This window comes from Trifolium pratense, linkage group LG5 (genome assembly GCF_020283565.1).
Source record: "Trifolium pratense cultivar HEN17-A07 linkage group LG5, ARS_RC_1.1, whole genome shotgun sequence".
NCBI classification, from domain to species: Eukaryota; Viridiplantae; Streptophyta; class Magnoliopsida; order Fabales; family Fabaceae; genus Trifolium; species Trifolium pratense.
The window spans coordinates 29,396,423-29,420,508 of NC_060063.1; the positions used below are offsets into that span (position 1 = coordinate 29,396,423).

Sequence of the window (24,086 nt, forward strand, 5' to 3'; positions counted from 1 at the left end):
TTACAAAGAAAAATAAAATTAATTTATTTAATGAAAATTCATTTTAATAACTTAAAATTAGATCTGAATACAAATATTGGGTCAAAAATATAATTTAACCTTGAAGAATTTTTGTCACCCATGTGCTGATATTTAATTTAAGGGTTATGATACTACTTGTATCCTTGTACCGACAATGAGTTTAATATATCACTGTAATTTTTTTAATAAAAACTACTCTTTTGAGTTCAACAAAATCACCTAATAAATTTGGTAAAAAAAACCCTAATAAATCGTCTTGTTTATCTAAAAATGTATTACATATCACATATTTGAGTTCTTCTTTTTCCGTTCCACGAGTCTTTCACGCATCTTCGGTCTTCAAATTATATCCCCCTCGTAACGTATGATGTGAGTGTGCAGCAGCGGACCTAGGGGTGGGCTGAGGTGGGCCACGGCCCATCCCACCCACAAAAAATAATTTTTTTTATTTGTAGTATATTAATTTAAATGTATTATTAATGATTTTAAGTCACTCAGTAATATTAATGTAAATATTAATTTAAAGTTTATTATTGATGATTATAAGTAACTCGGTTAGCAGTTGAACTAATATATTTGTATCCCTCACCCTTCTTTCGCCCTTATTTTATAAGTTTTGCAACTTAATAACGACCTCAGTTCGCATTCTAGGATTCAAATTGTGTTTTTTTATAAATATTCATTAATTCAAATTGAATATATAAAAAAAAGTGGGTCCCATGAAAAGAATATTTTAATGAAAAATAAGATGGGTCCAAGAGGAAAGAGAGAGTTCTTATTTTAGAAGTGGTACCTAATAGGTACTCAAATTGGTGGTACTCCAATGGTAGTACCTAATAAGTACCATAAGTACCTAATAGGTACTACACCATTGGAGATGATCTAAATTCGCTACTTAAATAAAGAGAGAAATATTTTTAAAATTTTCTAGGGCACGCAAAAACAACCGAGGTATGAAAAGAGCTTCACATATTTTGTGCGGTTGTTTATTTATCATTGAAAGTTCTTTCCTTGGTCAATTAAATAATCCACTATAAAAAAAAGTTTCTTTTGTCTTATTCGACCTTGCAAAAAATGCCAACATTTTGTATTAGTTTTGATTTAAAAAATCCGACTAGGATCCTCCTATCCCATGAAATACCATAAAAGCCCTATCCTTGAGCAAAATTAATATCATTACATTATCATCACATTATCTAGATGCAAAAGAAATGAGTGGTTATTATGCTTCACTTCAATTTGTGGGATTAGGATCTCCACATTCATAACCAAATTATCAAAAACAAATTGGAACTAATACACAAAGAAAAATTAGAAACATATCAATAACTTTAGATATATTCTCTCCTTAGTGGACACAATCTTTCATAGGGAAAAAAATATTATATCTTGAAAAGTGTTTATTAATTAATAAAAATGGCCTTAATCACTTCTTCTTCACTCACTATATCCTCTTCATCTTTTGAATGCAAGACTCCTTTTCAATCATTAGCTTCTTCTCCACAATGTGTGAGCCTTTCCACTCTTCCATCACTCCCTTTGTTGTCTCAAAATCATGCATTGAAGACCAATTCTCATTGTAAGTTGGTCATAATTTCACACGTTCACGTAGTCAGTTAATCAGAACTATTGAATGAATATTAGACGGTTCATATTTTAAGCCGCCTTTAAATTTAGTTAATCGAGCTTAGAATATGAACCGTCTAATCTTTATTCAATTTACTTAGGAAGAAAGTAAATATTTATGGTTGATGTTTTTCTAGATCGAAAGATTGGTCGCGAAGTTATGGTAATGGCAACAGGTGATGCACCAGCAGAAACTGATGTGCCTGAGTTTGTTAAGTCTCTTCAAGATGCTGTAAGAATCTCCAATTCTTTTGTTATTTTTTTAGTTATTAAAATGTAGTTTTTTTTTTTTTGTCAATTAGTTACTGACTTCAAATTATTATATGATTTTATATATAGTGGGACAAAGTTGATGATAAATATGCAGTGGGCTCATTGGTTGTAGCTAGTGTGATTGCACTATGGGGTTCAACTGGTTTGATCTCAGTAAGTTATTAAATGCTAATTTTATTATCAATTTATTAGATACATCTAATCTAATAATCCCTTATGATAATGTGTATTTGCTGATAAATGTCCTAAAAAAGTTTACTTTCACTTGTAACAGGCAATTGACAGGCTTCCCTTAATTCCTGGGGTTCTTGAGTTAATAGGAATTGGTTACACTGGGGTAAGTCAAATCAATACACTTAACTGGTTGCATATGTCACACAATTGTATACTTCATGAGAATCATAATAATTGGATGAGAACTAAGTGTTTTTCTCGTGTCTGGATGAATAAATCCGGACAAAACTGTATTTTTCTCTGTCCGGATGACTAAATCTGGACATGGGAAGTTTTTAAGAATCATGGGTTGGAAAAAAGAAACTCGCAATCCGAATTTTAAGTGACGGGTGTATCTCTTTATAATCTTGTTGCACGCCCAATACACTCGTTGATGCCTCAACGACTCAATGTGGGAATTAAATTTTCTCAATATAGCACCTCATGACAAATACTATCGGGTTTGATGCGTGATGCGTTGATATAAATAGTGGATGGTTTTTGGACTCTATTCAATATGATACAATTTTGGAGACATAGCATAGCCTTGCAATGTATACCATCTCTAAGTAAGGCTATTATTCATATCTTGTATGTTTCTCATTGCAGTGGTTTGCATACAAGAACCTAGTTTTCAAACCAGAAAGGTATGAGCCATTTGTTTTGAACAACTTACTACAAATTATCACAATGCAGTATCTTGTTTTTGTTGTTTTACAAAAAGTTTCGTATGAATAATACTTATGTCTCTAAACATGTTCAATTAAATTACAGGGAAGAACTTGTACAAAAAGTAAAGGAAACAGTTACTGAAATAATTGGGAACAAATAAAAGAGTTGGGAAGTGCTAAGATGTTGTTGACATGAACATGATAGAGTTGTATCTTGCAGTTGAAGATTTCATCATGATTCATTTTGTAGCCATAAGTTTTTTGACAAAACCTTATCCCCTGTAATTTAATATTTTCTGAAGAAAAAAAAATTGTATCTTATTATAAATATCAATCCGCTTTATGATTATCTTATATATGTATGTAGTGCATGAGTTATATTTTTCACAATATATGTTGAGCGTGCTCGGTTAATGCAAGTTGCGAATTTCGTGTTGATTTATTGAGATGCATTTGAACCAAGTGAGGATCAAAGACAAGAGTATTGAAAAACTTGTTAACGCACCTGAGTCGCATAACATATTTCACCGGAAGCCAGGATACAATTTCTACCATAAGTTCGTCGAGGAAGATCGCTCCTGCCGATGCTTCTTCCGTTGAATTCTTTTTTTCCTTTGAATTCTTTTTTTCTTTGTTTACAATCAAACTGAAAATTGAGTAGAGTAGAATAGAGTAGTAGCCAAACTCTAATATTCTACCAAAACTCTTCATCATTAGGTCAAACCTAATAACTTCTTTTTCAATTGAATTTGAACCCTAGTAGGGTAGAACAGAGTAGCAGCCACCTATCTAATAAATTTGAATACTAAAGTAGTGCACAATCTTCTGAAAGTAAAAAAATAAAAAATAAAAAAACACGATAAACTTATACTCCCTCATATATCTTGTTTTTATCGTATTTTTTTACAAGTATATAAATGAAAATATTATCATATAAGATTCTCCACTATGAATAATAAGTACACAATAGTCATCCTAGTAAACACTAGGGAACAACAATACTCACCAACAAAGATTTTTTTTTTTTTTGAAGGAACTCACCAACAAAGATAGAAACCAATTAACAACACAAATTCCACACATGGCCTATTAAAACACAAACATAATAAGACGGTTCATAAGTTCATCTCATATGAGAAATGAGGAAACCATACACTCAAAGAATAAACAATACTGAAGGACAATAACACACACAATGAAAAGCATAGAAAATTAGCAATGAAAATATAGTCTAATAACCAATAGGGGCACTTAAAATTGCCTCTTGTTGAATGATACTCTCCAAATCAGCTTCAGAGGATGTCAATTGATGCTTAAGATCTTCCACATTCTTGGTAATCTTTTTCTTAGAATCCAATAACTTTTCCATGGCATCTGGAAATACTTGTATTTCAGGAAATAAAGCGCGCCTCTCAACACCATCCAACCATTCCTTATCAAAAGCAAAGCTGCGCGCATCTTGTAATAGCTCCACAAATTCAGAGTGGCTTGAGCCTGATACTTCTAGCAAACTATGGGTTTTGAGGAATTTCAATAGCTTAGCTAGTGATTTGTAGGCACATCCCTTGTATCTATTACTAAGTGAAGTGTCCTTTAAACAAACAGATGGATTGGCAACAAGAAAATCAGATAACAAAGACAAGTTCTTATACTTCAAATGATTCTTGGAGACCAGCTCATCAAGCTCCCTCTTAACAAGCAAAGAAGAACTTAATTCTACTTTTTGAGAAGGGTTGCCTGAAAGTATGCGAAAGAATTATTATGCAAATTTGAGCAGAATAAGTTAATTAAAAATAAAACAAAGCAGTAAGATACCTTTAGAAGGCATTGAAGGCATTGGAGATGAGGGTTTAGATTTGGAAACTATTAGTTCATCATCCTTAGAAAACTGTTCCTCAACATTTGAGTTTACTTTCATCAAAGCATCGCCATTTGGAGAAACTGAACAACATGTAGAGAAGAAGAGAGTTCAAAATTAAAACGGTGATGAGGTAGCATAAGAAAATAAAATTGATACAAAAATTATTTACCTTGATCATTATTAGTCTTAGAAACTCCTTCTATCTCAACCTCAATACCCTGCAGTCCCTGCTCATAAATTAAAAAGGATGTTTATGTTTATAGTATATAGTTAACTTTCCTACATTGGAAAGAGAGTTGAATGAATAATTGCCTTTTGTTTAGAAGCAACCACTTGTATAGGTGGCTCATTCTTTGTTCCTGAAATGGTGGACATAGTTGCAACTGCTGTTTTTTCTGATGTTGATCCATCCAACTAATTCCATAGCAAGAAAATGTAAATTAGTGGCAGCATATAATATTTAAATAAAATTATTTCTTCAAATATTTCTTGTTAGCTTTATATTACATTATTTACTTGAGAAGGTTTGATGATAGTATCAGTTTCCCCAAGTGATTTTTCATTCAGCAACTCCTGTAATGAGATCGAAATTATTAATTACAAGCATTACTATATAAGAGCTTAGACTATAAATTTGACATGGCATTCAAATTACTTCAGAATTTGTTGGTAGTATTGCTAAATCCATAACATTTTTAACAAACTCATGCTCTGCCTTTGGTGTTTGTTTCATTTGTATCTGCACAAAAAATAGAATGTTTGATTCAAAGACATTTCCATGGTGATTATGATCAAAATTATTAACTACATGCTTAGTCTATAAATTTGACATGGCCTGCAAATTACTTACTTTTGAATTTGTTGGTAGTATTGCTAAATCTTCTAATTTTTGAGAAGGATCCCCTGAAAGTATACGGAAGAATCATTATGCCAATTTGAATAAAAATAAAACAAAGCAATAGAATACCTTTAGATGCAACAGAAGATGTGATGCTCGGAGAGGGTTCAGATTTGGAAACTATTATTTCATCATCCTTAGAAAATTGTTCCTCAACATATGAGTTTACTTTCATCAAAGCATCGCCATTTAGAGAAGCTAAACAACATGTGGAAAAGAAGATAGTTCAAAATTAAAAGGCTGGTGAGATAATATAAGAAAATAAAATTGACCAAAAAATGTTTACCTTGATCATTATTAGTCTTAGAAGTTCCTTCTATCTCAATACCCTGCTTAAAATTTAAAAGGATGTTTATGTTTAAAGTATAATTCAATTCGTACATTCAAAATAGAGTCAAAAGAATACAAGGAAAATAAGAGGAATTGCCTTTTGTTTAGACGTAACTACTTGCATTGGTGGCTCATTCTTTGTTCTTGAAATGGAAGACACAGTTGCAACTGCTGTTTTTTCTGATGTTGATCCCTCCAACTAATTTTATAGCGCGTAAAATGTAAATTAGTTGCAGCATATAATATTTAAGTAGTATTTTAAATAAAATTGTTTTTTCAATAGTTATTCTTAGCTTTATATGCAAAATGAGGTGGTGTGGTACTATATTATATTATTTACTTGAGAAGATTGGACTGTAGTATCAGTTTCTCCAAGTGATTGTTCATTCTGCAACTTCTGTAATAAGATCAAAATTATTAAATACATGTATCACTAAGTAAGGGCTTAGACTATAAATTTGACATGGCGCCTGCAAATTACTTACTCCTGATTTTGTTGGTAGTATTGCTAAATCTGGAACATTTTCAACAAATTCATGCTCTGTCTTTGGTGTTTGTTTCATTTGAATCTGTACAATAAATAGCATGTTTGATTCAAAGACATAGTCATGGATGGTGATTATTATTAAAATTATTAATTTCATGTATTACTATAAGTATGGGTTTAGACTATAAATCTGTCATGGCCTGCAAATTACTTACTTTTGAGTTTGTTGGTAGTATTGCTAAATCTTCTACTTTTTGAGAAGGATCCCCTGAAAGTATATGAAAGAATTATTATGCCAATTTGAGCACAACAAATTAAATAAAAATAAAACATAGATGCAATAAGAGATGTGATGTTAGGACAAGGTTTAGATTTGGAAACAATTATTTCATCACCCTTAGAAAATTGTTCCACAGCATTTGAGTTTATTTTCATGAAAACATTATCATTTATTTAGAGAATCTGAACAACATTTGGAAAAGAAGGGAGTTCAAAATTCAAAGAATGATGAGGTAACATTTGAAAATAAAATCGATCCAAAAAATATATACCTTGATCAACTGGTAGTTCAAAATCTTCAGTGATTTTTGCACTTGGCAGTTGTTCAATCCCAGCATTTTCAACAATTTCAACACTTGCTAACTTCGACTCGGTATCAAAATCTTTGGTGGTTCCCTGTTTAAATAGATCTACCACTTTCTCCTGCAAATCATAATCTATAGAAAAATACATTATGAACATCATTAGATAGATAAGCATTAATATTATAAAATCAAAGATTCAAAATATCTACTTTTTTCAATCGTAAATTAAAATTTAAAGAAGTCCAGGTGTGACATTGGATATATTGTGTACCTATGATGTAACATAACTTTTCAATTTCTATGAAGGTGTTGGTTGTTGATGCTGAAGTCAGTTTGAGTTGATGACAATCCCGCACGAAGCGATTTTTTACAGCCTGGAATTGATTTCCCTGAGCACAACAGAGGCTTGGCAGCATATCAAATACTAAAACATTTAGATTTGGAATATCAACTTTCTGATCATCTTCACTTTTGAATATTTTCTCTAACTCATTTGCTTCTGTTATCATCAGAAAAGTTAGCTCGGGAACCTCTTTACATACAGAGAATGGAAAGACAAATTTCAACTTGTTGCACTTTATAATAAGAAGTGCTTGTAGCTTTGGGAAGCATGTAGTTGAATTGTTTTTATTCTCCAAATCATCTTCAATAATATGTTCCAACTCTTTGCAATCTTCTATTGTTAAATCACGCAACTGTGGTAGAACTCTTAACACGGAAGTGGAGAAAACAAATTTCAACTTGTTGCAATTTCTAACAGCAAGACTTTTTAGCTTTGGGAAGCATGTTGTTGAATTGTTTTTATTCTCCAAATCATCTTCAATAATATGTTCCAACTCTTTGCATTCTTCTATTGTTAAATAAAGCAACATTGGTAGAACTCTTAACATGGAAGAGGAGAAAACAAATTTCAACTTGTTGCACTTTCTAACAGTAAGAAGTTCTAGCTTTGGGAAGCATGTTGTTGAATTGTTTTTATTCTCCAAATCATCTTCAATAATATGTTCCAACTCGTTGCATTCTTCTATTCTTAAAATACGCAACTGTGGTAGAAATCTTAAAATGGAAGTGGAGAATGCAATTTTCAATTTGTCACATCGCATGATTGTTATGCGTGTAAGGTTTTTGAGGGAAAATGAATTTTTGGGACCCACAAAAAGACAAGTCATCATAGGCAGATCAATCAAGGTAATGTATCGCAAAGCTAAGTCCAGTTGCTGTTCATCAATTTCATTCAGGGAAAATATACTTTCTACATTGGAATTGAATACGTCGAGTGTTTCCAAAGTGAGAAAAAGATCAATGTTCCCACTCAATTCCTACATGTACGTACATCAAATAAATTACCAGTAAGATAATAGAATTTCTAGAATTCAATGGAAAAACATTTATAAAATTAAATGTGATCTCCTTTTAAAATTAGGTGTAAAAAGAAATTGCATTTTAGATTTCCTTCTTTGAATTAGTTTTATTCTCCAAATCATCATGATCTTCAATAATATGTTCCAACTCTTTGCATTCTTCTATCCATAAATAAATTAATTGGGGTAGAAATCTTAAAATGGAAGTGGAGAATGCAATTTTCAATTTTTCACATCGCATAATTATAGGCAGTTAAAAGATCATTGGAATTTATTCAGTATACTTTGGCCATGATTAACTTAGTTTCATATTTTCTTGGCTATTTCAAAAATTTCATCTCTAGGATTTATGGATATATCTATTTCATGATATTTTAAATGTTTTGTCTAGAAATTAAGTATTTTTATTTATAAATTTAAAGAGGGATACCAAATAACAAAGATATATGGAAAGAGGGATACCTTAATGATTGTATTATCCTGGGAACATTTCCAGATACAAAGATATTTCAAACAAGGATATGTTATTCGATATTGTTTGGGACACATGGCGATCAAACTTGGCAGACTGGCAAGATGGAGATATCTCAATTCCGGAAGATGAAGCTGAATCCCCATATCGTTTTGATGATCACTAGTGTCATGTCCAAATATGTATTCCAATTGAGCACAATCTTCAACATAGAGCTTTTTCAATTTTGGGAAGACATTGACACAGATGTTGCCACCAATGTTATGATATCCAGTATCTATTATTATGTGCTTCAGTTCATCACATTTCTCAATTCTCAAAGTTTCCAACTGCATTATTAGATCAATAGATAGGATAAATACTGATTTCATCTTCGGAAAATGAGTCAGCACAATCTCTTTAATATTGCAGAGGATCTTTGATTGTATTCCAAGACGTTCCCATATGTTAAGGCCATATGAATTTGATTCCTGCAATGTAGTTATGTAATCCCAATGAAAAAGGATCGAATTCAATCAAAGCAAACATTGTTGTAAAGTGCACAAAAATTAAGGAAAAGTTACTATTCAAATTTTAGCTATTATAATCGATGATTTTCTAATATATTAACAGTAGTCTTCAATTATGGGGTGTTTTATGCCAAACTCTATGTATAAATAAATATAAGATTCAACCTACTAGAAAGAAAGGCTTACCGATGCCACTGAGCAGTCATGCGGTTGATCCCTATCACGCATAGGATCCAATTGTATTTGTGCTTTGGAAGTGGAAGATGATCCCTTCACACATTCTTCAAAAATACCAATGAAGTTTGGTAATTCAGAGAGCTCCAATTCAGTTAGTGAAACCAGTTCAACATGTTGAGATTGACCAAACACATATTGCAATCCATCACATTTTCTTATTCTGATAGCTTCTAGTGCTGGAAGGTCTTTAGCAGAGAGGAAAGGTAGTATAGAAATTAACATAGGGCAATTCTTAAGTGTGATTCTCTTTAGATTGCAGAGGTTTAGCTTACCATTGAATAGTTGTTCCAAATTTTCCATGTTTTCCAGTTCTAGTACAACCAAGTTGGACAAGATCGGTACATGAGAACCAATGGTGTCAATGAGGCACCGTAGTTGTGAAATCCGATCCAAATGAAGTTCAACAAGATCATTCATACCGTGTTCTAAAGGAAAAATCTCAGGCATGAGATTTCTCCATTCCCCCTTAATTCCTTCTAGAAAAAGAGCCTCTGCTGTTTGCATGCAGTACTTGAGTGTTCCTTTTGAAAATTGACACTTTTCATCACCACGAAACACAACATATTTGGAAAACCTGGATTGTCCTTCCGAATAAAAGGAACTTCTACCATGGATATGATATCTTTTCAACTCAGGTAAGGCTATTTCCTTACAAAATTCATTGAAACTATATTTGAAATACAACTCTTCAAGTGATGAGCATCTTTCAATAACTTCAAATGGATTATTCATTCTTATTTCACAATCTTCCAATTTCAACAATTTAAACTTCTTCAGTTCTGTAATTTGGTTTGGCAATTCATTGACTTTGCATGTATCCAAATCAAGAGTCTCAAGTCTCTGTAGTTTTCCCAAAATAGAGATATCACCTAAATCAACATGATCAAACGACATAGATCGAATATTTGTCAATAACTGAATTGCAGGTGGTAATGATAAAGATTGGCTGAAATGAATGCCTGAAAAATTCAAAACACGGAGCCTGATAACATTTTCAAAGAAAGAATCTGGTACTTTTATACATTTATCCTCTTCTTCTCTATCCACCTTGACAATTAAAGTCTCAAGTTTCAATCTATCAAATTCCAAGGAAAATAAATCCTTGCACTTCCCTTCACATAATAAATATTTGATATTTGTCTGCTTTTCAACCAATGACTTTTGCTTTTCATCAAACAATTTTACACATTGAATCTCTTTGTTCGCTATCCATTGAGCTGCTTCTCGGACCAAATCATGCAGTTTTAGACATTTTTCACCGCCCTCCAACAACAAACAAGAATCTACGAGCTTGTCTTTGGCTAGAACTACTAGGTTTCGAGCATCATCGTAGCTACCATAATCTTCCCCCAAAAGGCCCACACCTATGCAAAGTCTTGTTATAACTTCAATAGAATTTTCTTCATCTTCTCGGAAAACCGAACATAAGAGAAACAACCCCTTGGCTTTTTCATCCTTCAAATTATCATAGCTAATCTTCAACAAGTTATAAATTCCAACCTTATCATCATCAACACCATGCATGGATACAGGCTTCTTCAAGGATTTCAATGTCACATCCCATTTGTGCTCTCGATGTTGGTGGCCCTTTAAGCTACTGGCGATAACTGAAATTGCAACAGGTAATCGTTTGCATTCCTTTGCAATTTTACGTCCCTTATCGATCAATTTTTGAGAGGTGCTATCACTTATCTTGGCATACATTTTGAACATGATCCACGCTTCTTCTTCTGATAAAAGACCCAATTCAATTATCTTATCACAGTCCATGTTGTTGAAAGTTTCTTGATTACGCGAGGTTACAAGAACTCTACAACCTTTGTGTGTGTCTTGTTTTGGAATTCCTATTGCATCAAAATCAAGAGGCAGGCCTCGATCCCACACATCATCCAGTATCACAAGAATTTTGTCACCATTTGTTAATCTACTCCATAGTTTTTTGGGTCGGTCTGGTTCATTACAACCCCCCCATTCCAGTCTTAAAGATCCAGCAATATCATCTTGAATTTTTTTTATATCAGGAGTAAATGACACGGTCGTATCAACGACATAAGCAAATATTTCAGATTGCTTTAACTCTTTACCCACTTCTTTGGCCATTGTTGTCTTTCCGGTGCCCCCCATCCCTTGCAATCCGGTTATATAGTTATTGTCATCTTTTAATGCATCCAACAGTTCTTTGTATTTTGACTCTCTACTTTCAAAAGAAATGTAATCTTTGGATGAATAGCGTTCAACACCTGGAACAGGGCGAGGAAGTTCAATATTTTCAAATTTCTCTCCCTTTAGTTGTTTGATCTTCTCCAAGTTATTTGATAACTCCTTTCCCTTTTTATATCGCCAGATACAATTAGGACAAAATCCAAAAAAACATGTTTGTTTTGTTTTTGTGTCCACTTGATTGAGCTCATCAATATCTTTTTCCCAAGAACCAACTATAGCTTTAATATCTTTATCTCTTTCTCTTGCATCTTTGACACGTTGCTCGATAGTTATCCTTTGTGGTTCCAACGTAGTTCTTTCTTCTTCAAATTTCTTAACAATGCATGTAAAGCAAAATACATAACGTGCTTCTGCTATTGCGCCATCAATCAATTTGTCCACATATTTCTTCACCAAATCACAGAGGATACTTGCCATCTAAATCAATTTCAAGAAAACAAAGTCAGGCATATATAGAATGAAAGGTATTAGGATCAATATAAATAATGATTCACTACAACAGTACTAGTATTAGTCTTGATTTGAAATTGAAACGGTTCAAATTGCATATATAACACATGGGAGGAGTTATATCGAACACTTAGGTGAAATATACTCAATGTGGAACTTATTCGTTCATACATGAAATCGAACACTAAAAAAATAGTAAGTTTTATGAACAGACTTCTTCTTTCAATGCATAAGTTTTATGAACAGACTTCTTCTTTCACCAATCTACACAAAGAATCATGTAATGTTCAATGCAATTGAAGTTATGCAGTAAAAAAAAGCAGTAGATACCATAATATGTGTATCAGTGTATGTTCAAAAAATAGCAAAAAATCTAAATATATATTGGGACGAGTCTCGGAGAGGGAGTAGAACATAGTCCATTCTTATGATGCACGAGACCGACTATGGAGAAAGATATCAAATTTGCTCCTATTATAATTTTACTTGCTCTGTTTTAAATTAATAAAATATAAATAAAAATCACATCTATTACTAATATATTAAAATCAATTACCACCAATGTTACTAATTTATCCCTATTAGTTTTAACCACGTTGCAAGTTTTATACGCTTCATTGTAATTTCACTAAAATAAAAATAAATAAAAAATATAGAAAGATAATATGCTTAAAAATAGGAATAAAATAGATTATAGATAGAAACAAAACATAACAATCTATACATAAAAATAGGAAGGAAAAAAAACAATTATTAATAATAATAATATAATAAAGTTAATTAGTATCAAACTTAAATTATCCGAAATATTCCTTATAAAATTTCTAATTTTTGATTAAAAATATACACGGGACAATTATTTGTCACTAAATCATAAAAAATTGGATAAATAAGTTTAAGAGAAATAATTAACACAATAATTTCAGTTATATTTTAACAATATTATATTATATAACATCTATAAAAAAATATTATATAACAAATTTTTAAATATTTAATTTAATATTTTTTTACATTAATATAGTGACACACTCAAATATTGTATAAAAATCAGTGGACCCGTGCCCGATCGAATGCACTTGTCTTTAAACTAGTTTATTAAGAAAATAAAAACCTAATAATTTGGAGTATATTTTTATGTGTTTTTTTTTAAATAGGTTTTATAGAAAGATAAAAAAAGATAAGAAAGAGAGTAAATTAAATCAGTGGACCCGTGCCCGAGCGAATGCACGGGTCTTTAAACTAGTTTATTAAGAAAATAAAAACCTAATAATTTGGAGTATATTTTTATGTGTTTTTTTTTAAAATAGGTTTTATAAAAAGATAAGAAAGAGAGTAAATTAAATGCCCGAGCGAATGCACGGGTCTTTAAACTAGTTTATTAAGAAAATAAAAACCTAATAATTTGGAGTATATAGTTAGAAGTATAAATAAATAAATAAACAAAAAATTTCTTAAAAAAGATTAATATTTTTTTCCTCTTATAATTTGGAACAAAAAAGTTGATTTTTTTTCTCTTATATTTTAGGACGGAGTGGGTGCTATTTTAAACCAACATTGTCTTCAAAATAAAAAAAAAAAAAAATCAACATTAACTAACAGGGCTTTTGTTTCACGGTTGAAAATTTCACTATCGGGAATAACTTTCCCAAGAAATAATAATAGCCATTTTATTCTCAGGTATTTTAAAGAAAATGTGTTTGGTTAGTAAAAATCATATTCCTTTGAGTTATGTAAGAGCGGGTATGTGGGTAGTTATTTTAATTTTATTCCCATTTTTATGGGAACCTTTTATTCCTATCCATTTTTTTGGGATTAAAGTGTAAATTACTTTATTCCTGAGAATGTTTTATTCGTTGGAGTTAATTTCCTAACTTTGTAACAAACTTAGTAGTTTATATTTAAAAGTTTTATATTCCTGAAAATAAAAGTTTTAACCATAAACAAACACTCCCTATAAAGGTTAATTTTGTAAATTTGATCCTAAACATACATAACTAATTTTGTTTTTTAACGGAAACACACTAATCTTATTTTTTTATTTTTGTTAACTCCGCTAAACTTTGATCTATCATGGGAGTTATTAGTTTATAAAAAAACCTGTTTGGAGTAGCTTATTTTTGAGTTTATGCAAACAGCTTATGTAATTTTTATGTATAATTATAAGTTTGTCAAAATAGTTTAAAATAAAATAGATTATAAAAATACAATTTTCACTAACGTGAACTTATAAAATATATAGCCTAAAACCTTGCATAAGGTAATCCAAACGGCAGAGACACAGTTAAAAATTAAATATAATTAATACATATTAAAATTTGTACATTTTACATAATAAAATATAAATGATATTTTATTAATAATGGCCATTAAAGTTGTTTCTCTTTTTTTGACAAATAATGGCCATTAAGCTTGTCGTCGTTTTCTAGTTTTTTTATTTTACGAAGTTTGATTTCTAATAATGGCCATTAAAGTTGTTTCCCTTTGTCTTCAAAAAGAACCAGATATGTTTATAAACTCTTTTTAAAAGGCAATTATCAAATAAGTGAGAAAATAAGCTATAAACTAATAAATAAATCTTTTTTTAGTCATAAGTTATAGGGTGCATTTGATTCGTTAAAAAATAAAGGATTGAACAGGATAACTTCAGTTGTACTGTGTTTGATATCAAAACTATTCCCGCAACAGGATAAACTGAGGGTCAAGTGACTGGACAAAATCCTAAATTCTTGTCCCCATTGAACCATGGGACAACTTTTTGTTTACATAAGGTAATCCATAATTACTATTGGGATTATTTTGGCATATTTTAGGAAATCTTGACAGACCCTAAATTAATAATTTGAAATTATTCTATAATAACTCTTATGGTTATGACATTTTAAAATACTTTATTCCTTTTATTTACGTGTCATATTAACAAATTGATGTTTATTTTGTTTGGAATAAAATTATGATTTAATTTGTGCCCAAAATTAATTTATAAATTCAATTAAAAAAATATTTGTTTGATTTCAATATCACATTCTTGATTTTTTTTGGGTTGAAAATTTATTCCTTAAATATGTAAATATTTGGTGTTTATCAAATTTGAGAATTGTGCACTATTTTACATAATAAATTCTCAATATATGAGTCTAAAATATTCGGTGTAAAATTTCTAAATTAGTAACATCGATGCAAATTTTATTTTAAGTGTTACAACTGTAAAATAATTTTAGACTCAATTTTATTAATTCAGACGTCTAATATGTTATATTCTTGAACTTAAAAATCAATATCAATTCTATGTTGCCTTATTGTTATGCCCACTTGTAAATTTTAAGGCAAATTAAATTGTAACATCCTTGTATTGATTTATTAAAATAGAGTTTTATAATCTGATATAACGGTTTTCTCTTTATTTGTTTTATGAACCGCTTGAGATGAGGTCGTGAAAAACTTCCTGGAATCTGGCTAAAATCATTAAAGCTTAGTGACTCTACATACAAGGATGAAAGTCACACTCTCCGAGATATTCTGAGATGATGTTATCAAATGGTATTCTCGCCAAATCATCAAAAGCCAATGACTCTAAAGACAAGGATGAATGTCACACTTTATGAGGTTAGTCACAGTTTTATCAAATTCTTTAACCTCTTGTGACCCATTACTTGTTATTGCATATATGAAGAAATTTATTTCTTCTTCTCTTGTTGTGCAATTATATAAATATAAAAGTGGAATCCTTTTCCAGAAAATTCTAAATAGAACTCTATAATGATTGTATATATATATATATTTTTTCTCACAATAAAACTTCATTTTCAATTTATATTTAAGTTATAGTGGGAGTATTTAAAACCTTACTCTAAGAGTTCTATTCTGGATAAAATACAAAACTATTTTACACACTTTTATTTTAAATAATAACTCTTGCTATCATACTCTTTCGTATATAAATTCTAAAGTCATATTTATGATGTGCTAATTTAAAATACTTTTAAGCATGTCTTTCTATTATTTTAATATGACTAATATTGAATAAAATTAAATAGATTGTTTATGCATGATATTATTTTATCATATTCTTTTAAGCATAAACATTAATGATTTGTATAATTGTAATCTCACCTATCGTGGATACAATTATGCAAAGTATACTGACAACAATCATACCCTATCGGTGTGTTGTTGTTAATATAATATTCGTTATTACTCAATGTACTTTAATTTTATATACTTATATTTCAAATACTCTGTCACTATTAAAATATTGTGACATAAAAACCGTACATTGAAATGTTATAGTTCTTACTTACTATCCTTAATACCCTTGAATGATATTACAATAAGTAAGAAATTTTACTAAATATATTATAGCGCATGTAGCTACTATCTTAATTTTGCAATCCAATATTATCCTAATTTTAATCAATGAATTATTTAAACTTTATTTAAAAAAAATAAATAAATAAAATTGGATTGCCATCTATCCCTAGATTTTGTTAAGTGGCGGACATAACCCTATCGGTGTGACGTTACTCAACACGATCTTCATGTGATAGAGAAATAGTTGAATATTCACTTAAAATATTTTCAAACTTTTAATTCAACTATCATTCTCTATCAAGTGGGAGAATCCTCACTATGTATTGTGTGACGTAATGGACATACCCTATCGGTATGACATTGCTTAACATGATCATCCTTTCCTTGGTGTAAGAAAAATATCTAACCATTTTAAATACCATTCTTTGCCAAGTGAGGAAAATTCTACATGCAAATTAACTATAACTAAGAAACAAGTATATTTATTTGTTTCATAATTCTAGACATAAAACTACTGTAGAGACTTATATTGAGGATATTAATTATAGTTTTTTCTCATAAATTATTATATACTTCCATATCATTCTATATTTTTGTAAACTCATTTTGTAAAAGCAATATGTCAAAATCTCAAATGCTTAACAACTCTATCAACAAAAATTCTATTTATTTTATGTCATTATTTTAAATGGTTTTAAATTGTACATTTGAGATATTCAATTTTTTCTATTTTCACTATATTTGACATATTTCAAACTATTGTTATTTTTCAACACTTATGGAAGTTAATGACTATTTTCTCATATACCCTCAATAATAATAAAATGTAAGTCTCATGTATTTCCGCTGCGTGTAACCAAACTATTTCTCAAATGTGTGTCTATAATTGTAGCATTTGAGTTTTATGAGTGAGTTATTAATTTTTTAATATATATAGTCTCATACCCTATTTTACAATACTAGAGACTTAATCTCACTCATATGATGATAAACCTTTTATATATGATCATTATACTCTTTATATGATAGCTACTTTATATATAAAAATTCTTTTGAGAATTTTATTTGTTATAAGGAGATTTATATTATAAATTGTTAAGTAAAATTTAGCAATCTCCTTAATTCTAAATGCAGAATATGTGGTTAACCATGAAATCCAACACTTATAAAAATCTGCCATTGAAAAGTTTTGTATATATTGGATTTTATATTATTATTGAGTTACCACTTGTGTTAGCAATTCTGCTATATTCATGTGCAAAAATGTGGTTGAGTTTGTGACACTCTAGTATTGAAATAAAATAAAATTATATAACCACATATATATAGAAAATTTTGCACTAGCAAATAAGTATCCCACTGTTAAATATTACTTATCATAATATTTGTATATTAGTGATCACTAATGAAAACACTAAAGAAAATTTCACTCATTCTTGTTTATATATGTGGGATCAGTGGGAGTGTGTACATAATATTATATACTATGAGCTCAAATAAAAATTTCACTCTTGTTCATATATGTGAGATCAATGAAAATATGTACACAATGATATAAACACAAAACTTAAAGTTATAATCTCACTCTTGCCATATACTTTTGAGCGCTTAATAAAATATGGCATATCTTAAGAGACTTTAAATTTCAGTCTCATTCTACTATACTGAGATATATATCAACTCTTTAATCTCGGTAAGCATCATAATTAGATGCTTAAGTCAATTTGTTGGAAAATGCACAATTACCTCTTAGCATTCAAATATATTGTGCTTCTCCTTTACCAACACTACACATTCTATAAGGTCATAAATAGTAAGTACTACGTATAATATCAATACTCCTATCGAGTATGATATTGTGTTCTTAAAGTACTTATGAATTGCATAATCATAATTTGTTCACTATTGACATTCTTTGTGGCCACATTAATCCATATCTTATTTTTCTTTGAACTAAGTGTTTGTGTTAATCCAAATTGGAGATTCTCCGGTCTCCTATTTCTTTATGGATTTTCATAGTCACAATTTTTTGCTTAAATTTGGATTAATTGAATGTCAGACATTGTAGAACATTTATTGATTTTGACTAAAAGTAATTATTCTCTTAATAGGCTATCCCTATAAGCTAGTAATTACTTGACCTATGTGGATATTTTATAACTTTTATAAAATCAAAAACTCATTGGCAGAACCACTAACGACAGACTTATATATATTTGATTAAGTCTTCTATATTTTGGGTTAGTGGGAGTTTGTTGTAGCATTTTAGATGAATGGACCTTTATTGGATTACAAATTCTTAATTTTATAATGTTAATCCATACTATTCTATGTGAAATTTGAGGTTTAGCATGTATGATTTTGTTTGCCCTATCGGATTCAATTTCTGCACTGTTTAAATCTTATGTTTCTTATACTTTAGATTATTATATGTGAAATTCAAGGTGTATGGTGTATGATTTTGTTTGCTCTATCGGATTCAATTTCTGCACTGTTTATATCTTGTGTTTCTTATACTTTAGATGACATGTTTTATTATATTTGATAAATTTCTACCACTATTCTTATGTTATATTTTAAAGATTAATTAAAGTAATCCAAGTGGGAGATTGTTGAATATTTTGGATTTACTTTAATTATTTATTTAAAATATAATTAAAAGTGTATAATATCAAATACAATTACTTGTCATATTATATTTAATTATTTAAATATATATCATTGGGCTTTATGTTGAACGGGTCGTGATGGGTTGGGTCGTTCTTTATTCTGCCTATTGAGAAGGTCCCTACCTCCACTGATGAGTATATATTCTAGCCATCCCATTAAGCTAGAGAACACTGTACAAACATAACACGCATTAGGACTCATCAGTGAGAGGTAGAAGCATCGTCTCAACCCTCTCTTAGTTTCAGTCAAAGAAGGATTCATCCGCTGCCATTCAAGGTACACAATTCCTTTCTTTGATCTATTTAATTAAAGTAGATATGCTATAATCATGTATCTGTGATCTAAAGCTAATTTCAAATCCTTCATTACCCCCCAACACTGCTTGTTCAAATGGTTTCCCCTTTGTGACTTCTACCCCTTCCTTCCTCCTATCTTGAGACTCCATCAATAGCATATGACCTTTTGTATGATTCGCACCCTTAACCCTTTCGAACCTAGCAATTTTGCCCTTGACTTGTAAGTTCCAAACCATATTTCTTCAATCTTCCTTAGCAATTTCTATGAATCCACAACTTCAACAAAATGAACACTTCCCCTACTCTCTAGTATTTGGCAAACGTTTTCCACAAAATTAATATTTTGATATGTTATGGAAAATTTGAGAAGTATAGCATGTCGGTTTTACAGTTTTGGTAGTTTTGTGGTTAGTTAAGTGGTTAGCTACTTTACTATGTAATCTAAATTAAAATGGTTGATAACAAATCTTATCATCACATTGCATAAGTTATTTCTCATAAGCTCAAAAATAAGTCAATCCAAACGGCTCCTAAAACTATTATTTTTTACTTATAAAAAAAAATCTGCAGAAAGAAAAGCTAAAAGAGTGAATATTTGTATACCTTGTTTTGCGTAGTTTCAGTGGATATGATCAAGTTTTATGAACAATCTTCTTCTTTCTCCAATCTACACAAAGAATCATGTAATGTTTAATGAAATTGAAGTTATGCAATAGACACTATTTGATCATATCATTTGTATTCTTCTTGTTCTTTCTTTTTCACACACACAAAGAAAACTCACATTGCATGAAGCCTTCAACTCACTTCTCCTCTTCTAACTCCTGCTGCTGCTGCTGCTGCTGCTGCTGCGAGCGAAGAAGTTGGGGGCTATTTCAGCATTTGATTTGGATTTGAACCAATACGATTGCGAGAGAATGAGAGTTAGTGAGAGTACTGTGAATGTTTAAGTGACACCAATCGCTACATCAACCTTTGGTGTTCTGATTTTAACCTCCATGAAAGCGTCGTTTTGATTTTGGCTCAACCACCAGTCGATTACCTTCTTCCGAAGCGTTGAGGTTTCAACGGTGGCTATGGATTTGTGAGCTAGGCTGCGATGGACACGTGTGAAGAAGAAATTGGTTGCGGCAATGGGTTTCAACTATGGGGTTTGGTAGTTGCAGTGGCGGGAGGGAGGGAGGGAGGGAGGGAGAGTGATAGGAAGTTGGCAACGATGGACGGTGATGATTGATGGAGAGGTGATTGTTGAGGAATGATTGAACGATATGGAAAGGAACGTCGGTGGTCCACAAATAAGAAGAAATGGATAACTTTCGGATATTAAATGGATGGACAGCTATTAACTGATTTTCTTAGTTGTGGATAAATGAATAATTTTGACACTCCTATCTACAATAGTTTAAAGACCTATCTATTCGCACGAGTCTATGAACTTTTAATCGATATTTGAGTTTTTTATTGTATAAAATTTATATAAAATTAAATATTTAAAAATTCTTTATATAATATTGTTAAAATATAATTGGAATTATTCTGTTAATTATTATTTATTTTTTTGACTTAGTTTTAATTATTTCTTGTTAACTTATTTATTTAATTTTTTCTGCTTCAGTGACAAATATAATTTTTTCTGTTTCGGTGACAAAATTGTGACTTTTAAGTTTAGTTTTTACTTAACTAGATGGCCGCCCGTGCGTTGCACGGGTTCGGCGGAGCATGATTTATATACCAACCATGGTTGTTATGAGTCAAGAAAGCTAGTCATAAGCATATGGAAATTTCTTAGGGGGAGTATCATTTATATATCAATCATGGATGCTATGAGCCGAGGAAGCTAGTCATAAGCATATGGAAATCAATTAGGGGGAGCATCATTTATATATCAATCATGGATGTTATGAGCCAAGGAAGCTAGTCATAAGCATATGGAAATCAATTAGGGGGAGCATCATTTACATATCAATCATCGATACTATGAGCAAAGGAACGTAGTCATAAGCATATGGAAATTAAGCAATTTAATTACAATATCATTACCAAAACCGTATAGTGGAAAGAAAACATAAGTGATCTCACCTTGCCATTGAAATTAAAACAAATTAAAACTGGATCACCAGAATTAGAACTAACCCGGATATTCTTTTTGTTGTTGACTATTTTGTCTTTCATGAGTTTATCAAATTTGGCCTGCCGAACAACAAAAGATGACTCCCAAACAACAGCTTCCGCAGAACAATGGTTCTTCCACTGAATGTACGTCAGATGTATCGGACAACCATCTTTCAACTTGACATAGACATAATGACCGGGAATAGCTCCAAGACAAATAATCAGTGAAGAAAGGTCGAATGATGGGATGCCACGCAATGGGAAAGACCAGACATATATATTAGAAAGATACAAAACCTCTATATTACAATGAAAAAAAATTACAAATATATATTGATAATCGGAGAACAATAAAAAAAAATTGTGAATCTCCATCAATACCCAAATGTTTATAAATCGTGCAATAAAGTAAGACATCAAATTGTGAGACCTCCATCCATGATTAGAATTAGGAACCTGGATAAGAAACTATCTATTAAAAGTTGGCCTTAAGCGGAGATAATTTTTTTAACTCTATATGCAGCGCGCATAAATTATAGAAAGCGCCCATAAATTACATGCATATATGTTAGAAAGATACAAAATCTCTATATTAGAATGAAAAAAAAAAATTACAAATATATATTGATAATCGGAGAATAATAAAAAAAAATTTCAAATCTCGATCGACATCCGAAAGTTTATAAATCGGGTAATAAAGTAAGACATCAAATTGTGAGACCAAAGTGATACATATAGAGGTTAATATACGGTGTGTAGACTAAGAAACTCTATTAAATTTTGGTCTTAAGCGGAGTGAAATTTAAAAACTCTATACGCAAGGCGCATAAATCATAGACATCTATATTAGTAAGACACAAAAATTACGAATATATGCAGCGCACAAAAGTTGTATATCGATAATCAGAATTACAATCATTTGTTGATACTCAGAGATGGAATTACGAAGAATCTATAAATCTTTATATTAGGAACGAATAGAAAGCAAGAGTAAAAGTTTACCGAGTAAAAGTTATTCTCTCAAGTCTCAAGAGTTGAAATAGCTATTTAATTACTTAAGAGTTGAAATAGCTACTTAATTACTAACTGTAGTAACTGATGCTGGCACAATTTCCATTTGAATTTTATTGTCCACACAATATATCATATGTCCACCCAAATGAAGAAAAAGTTCATGAGATATTAATTAAGAACTTAGTAGGTTCCATAATGCAGGAAAAGCTTAATCATACATCACATTCTAACATTATAATGCATCTTCTGTTTACATAACAAACCATTCACCATTATGGTTATACACTTATACCAATCTTTACTAAACAAACCTAACATAAAAACAAACTATTCATCATTCATTAGTGCTGAAAGTTGTGTACATTGTTATAGTTATTGAGAAGCAAGGTTAACCGGTATTCCTCATACCAGCAGCGATCCCATTTACAGTGATAAGCAAAGCATCTCTGAGTTTAAGGTTGTCATCATCGCGCCTTAACCTCTTGAGAATCTCCACTTGTAACAGGTTCATTGGATTGAGAAATGGAAGTCTGTTCTCAACCAACCTCCTCAAGCTCCTATTATTCTGCTGAAGTTTCTCATGGCCACTAATCACCAGCACAAACTTTTCAGCTGTCAAGAGCTCGTTTCTTAGCTCGCGGCCGAGTTCTTGCCTCTCCTCTGACACAAGGGCTTCATCATAGTACTTTGCTATAGTAGTGTCTGCTTTCCCTAAAACCATCTCAATAAGGTCTATTGTGCTTTGAAAGAAAGGCCATTCTTTGTACATTGCTTTTAGTTCTTCACTGTGACCTTTCTCACAGGCACCTTTCAAACCTGCTCCGACTCCGAGCCAAGCTGGAAGAACAAATCTAGTTTGAGTCCATGCAAACACCCAGGGAATAGCACGTAGGTGTCCAATTCCTCTCGTGTTCTTCCTCCTTGCAGGACGGCTACCTATGTTGAGGAAGCCGAGTTCTGCTTCAGGCGTGGCTTCGGCGAAGTAGGTAAGGAATTCTGGATTTTCGTAGACTACGTTGCGGTAACACTGGCAACTGATCTCTGAGATTTCTTCCATGAGATTACGCCAATTTTCATCTCGAGGTGGGAGTGGTGGACGAAGAGTTGCAAGTAGTACTGCGGTTGTGTATATTTCAAGTTGTCGAACAGCTATTTGTGGTAACCCAAACTTGGCCTCTACCATTTCTCCCTGCTCAGTAGACCGAAGTGTTCCCTGCGATGCACCATCGGAAAAATAAATTTGTATTTTCAAATGTTTATATTTAGATACTTGAGGACTACATAAATCACTACACTACCGGTCCAATAGTCCAAATGTTACTTCCTTACGATCCAAGGAATCAAGTCCTTGAAGTTGAAACCATACAACCACCATCACCTCATGCAATTAGTTTTAAGAAGAAAAAATATATTGAGAAAAATAATAACAAAGTTAAATGTATAACCTACCATCACAGACCCTGGTGG

General features: G+C 31.1%; 3 protein-coding genes across 24 annotated transcripts; 1 reads left to right on the forward strand and 2 right to left on the reverse strand.

Moving 5' to 3' along the window:
- Positions 1-1,198: 1,198 nt before the first annotated feature.
- LOC123883615 (protein CURVATURE THYLAKOID 1B, chloroplastic-like) lies at positions 1,199-3,192 on the forward strand. Its single transcript, XM_045932510.1, has 6 exons — positions 1,199-1,600; positions 1,785-1,879; positions 1,987-2,073; positions 2,195-2,257; positions 2,743-2,780; positions 2,908-3,192. The coding sequence occupies exons 1-6, from the start codon at positions 1,438-1,440 to the stop codon at positions 2,963-2,965; spliced, it is 504 nt and encodes a 167-aa protein (XP_045788466.1). The 5' UTR covers positions 1,199-1,437; the 3' UTR covers positions 2,966-3,192.
- Positions 3,193-3,719: 527 nt separating this feature from the next.
- On the reverse strand, positions 3,720-20,860 carry LOC123883607. Of its 22 annotated transcripts, XM_045932486.1 has the most exons (20): positions 20,278-20,769; positions 20,097-20,160; positions 9,493-12,183; positions 8,788-9,267; positions 7,731-8,283; positions 7,236-7,556; positions 6,932-7,096; positions 6,596-6,648; positions 6,379-6,462; positions 6,234-6,290; positions 5,991-6,092; positions 5,850-5,892; positions 5,633-5,761; positions 5,516-5,568; positions 5,321-5,404; positions 5,173-5,238; positions 4,978-5,079; positions 4,835-4,892; positions 4,620-4,745; positions 3,720-4,541 (listed from the first exon to the last, which is right to left on the reverse strand). In XM_045932486.1, the coding sequence occupies exons 3-20, from the start codon at positions 12,181-12,183 to the stop codon at positions 4,036-4,038; spliced, it is 5,673 nt and encodes a 1,890-aa protein (XP_045788442.1). In that variant the 5' UTR covers positions 20,097-20,160; positions 20,278-20,769; the 3' UTR covers positions 3,720-4,035. The 22 variants fall into 22 exon arrangements, 21 of the variants coding, with proteins under 21 accessions (XP_045788442.1, XP_045788428.1, XP_045788430.1 ...); XM_045932472.1 differs by having other exon boundaries at positions 7,236-8,283; positions 20,278-20,860; XM_045932474.1 differs by having other exon boundaries at positions 5,182-5,238; positions 7,236-8,283; positions 20,278-20,856.
- A 1,955-nt stretch (positions 20,861-22,815) lies between these two features.
- LOC123883614 (phosphoenolpyruvate carboxylase 4-like) lies at positions 22,816-23,941 on the reverse strand. The gene is made up of 2 exons (XM_045932509.1): positions 23,918-23,941; positions 22,816-23,832 (listed from the first exon to the last, which is right to left on the reverse strand). The coding sequence occupies exon 2, from the start codon at positions 23,800-23,802 to the stop codon at positions 23,008-23,010; it is 795 nt and encodes a 264-aa protein (XP_045788465.1). The 5' UTR covers positions 23,803-23,832; positions 23,918-23,941; the 3' UTR covers positions 22,816-23,007.
- Between the last annotated feature and the right edge of the window lie 145 nt (positions 23,942-24,086).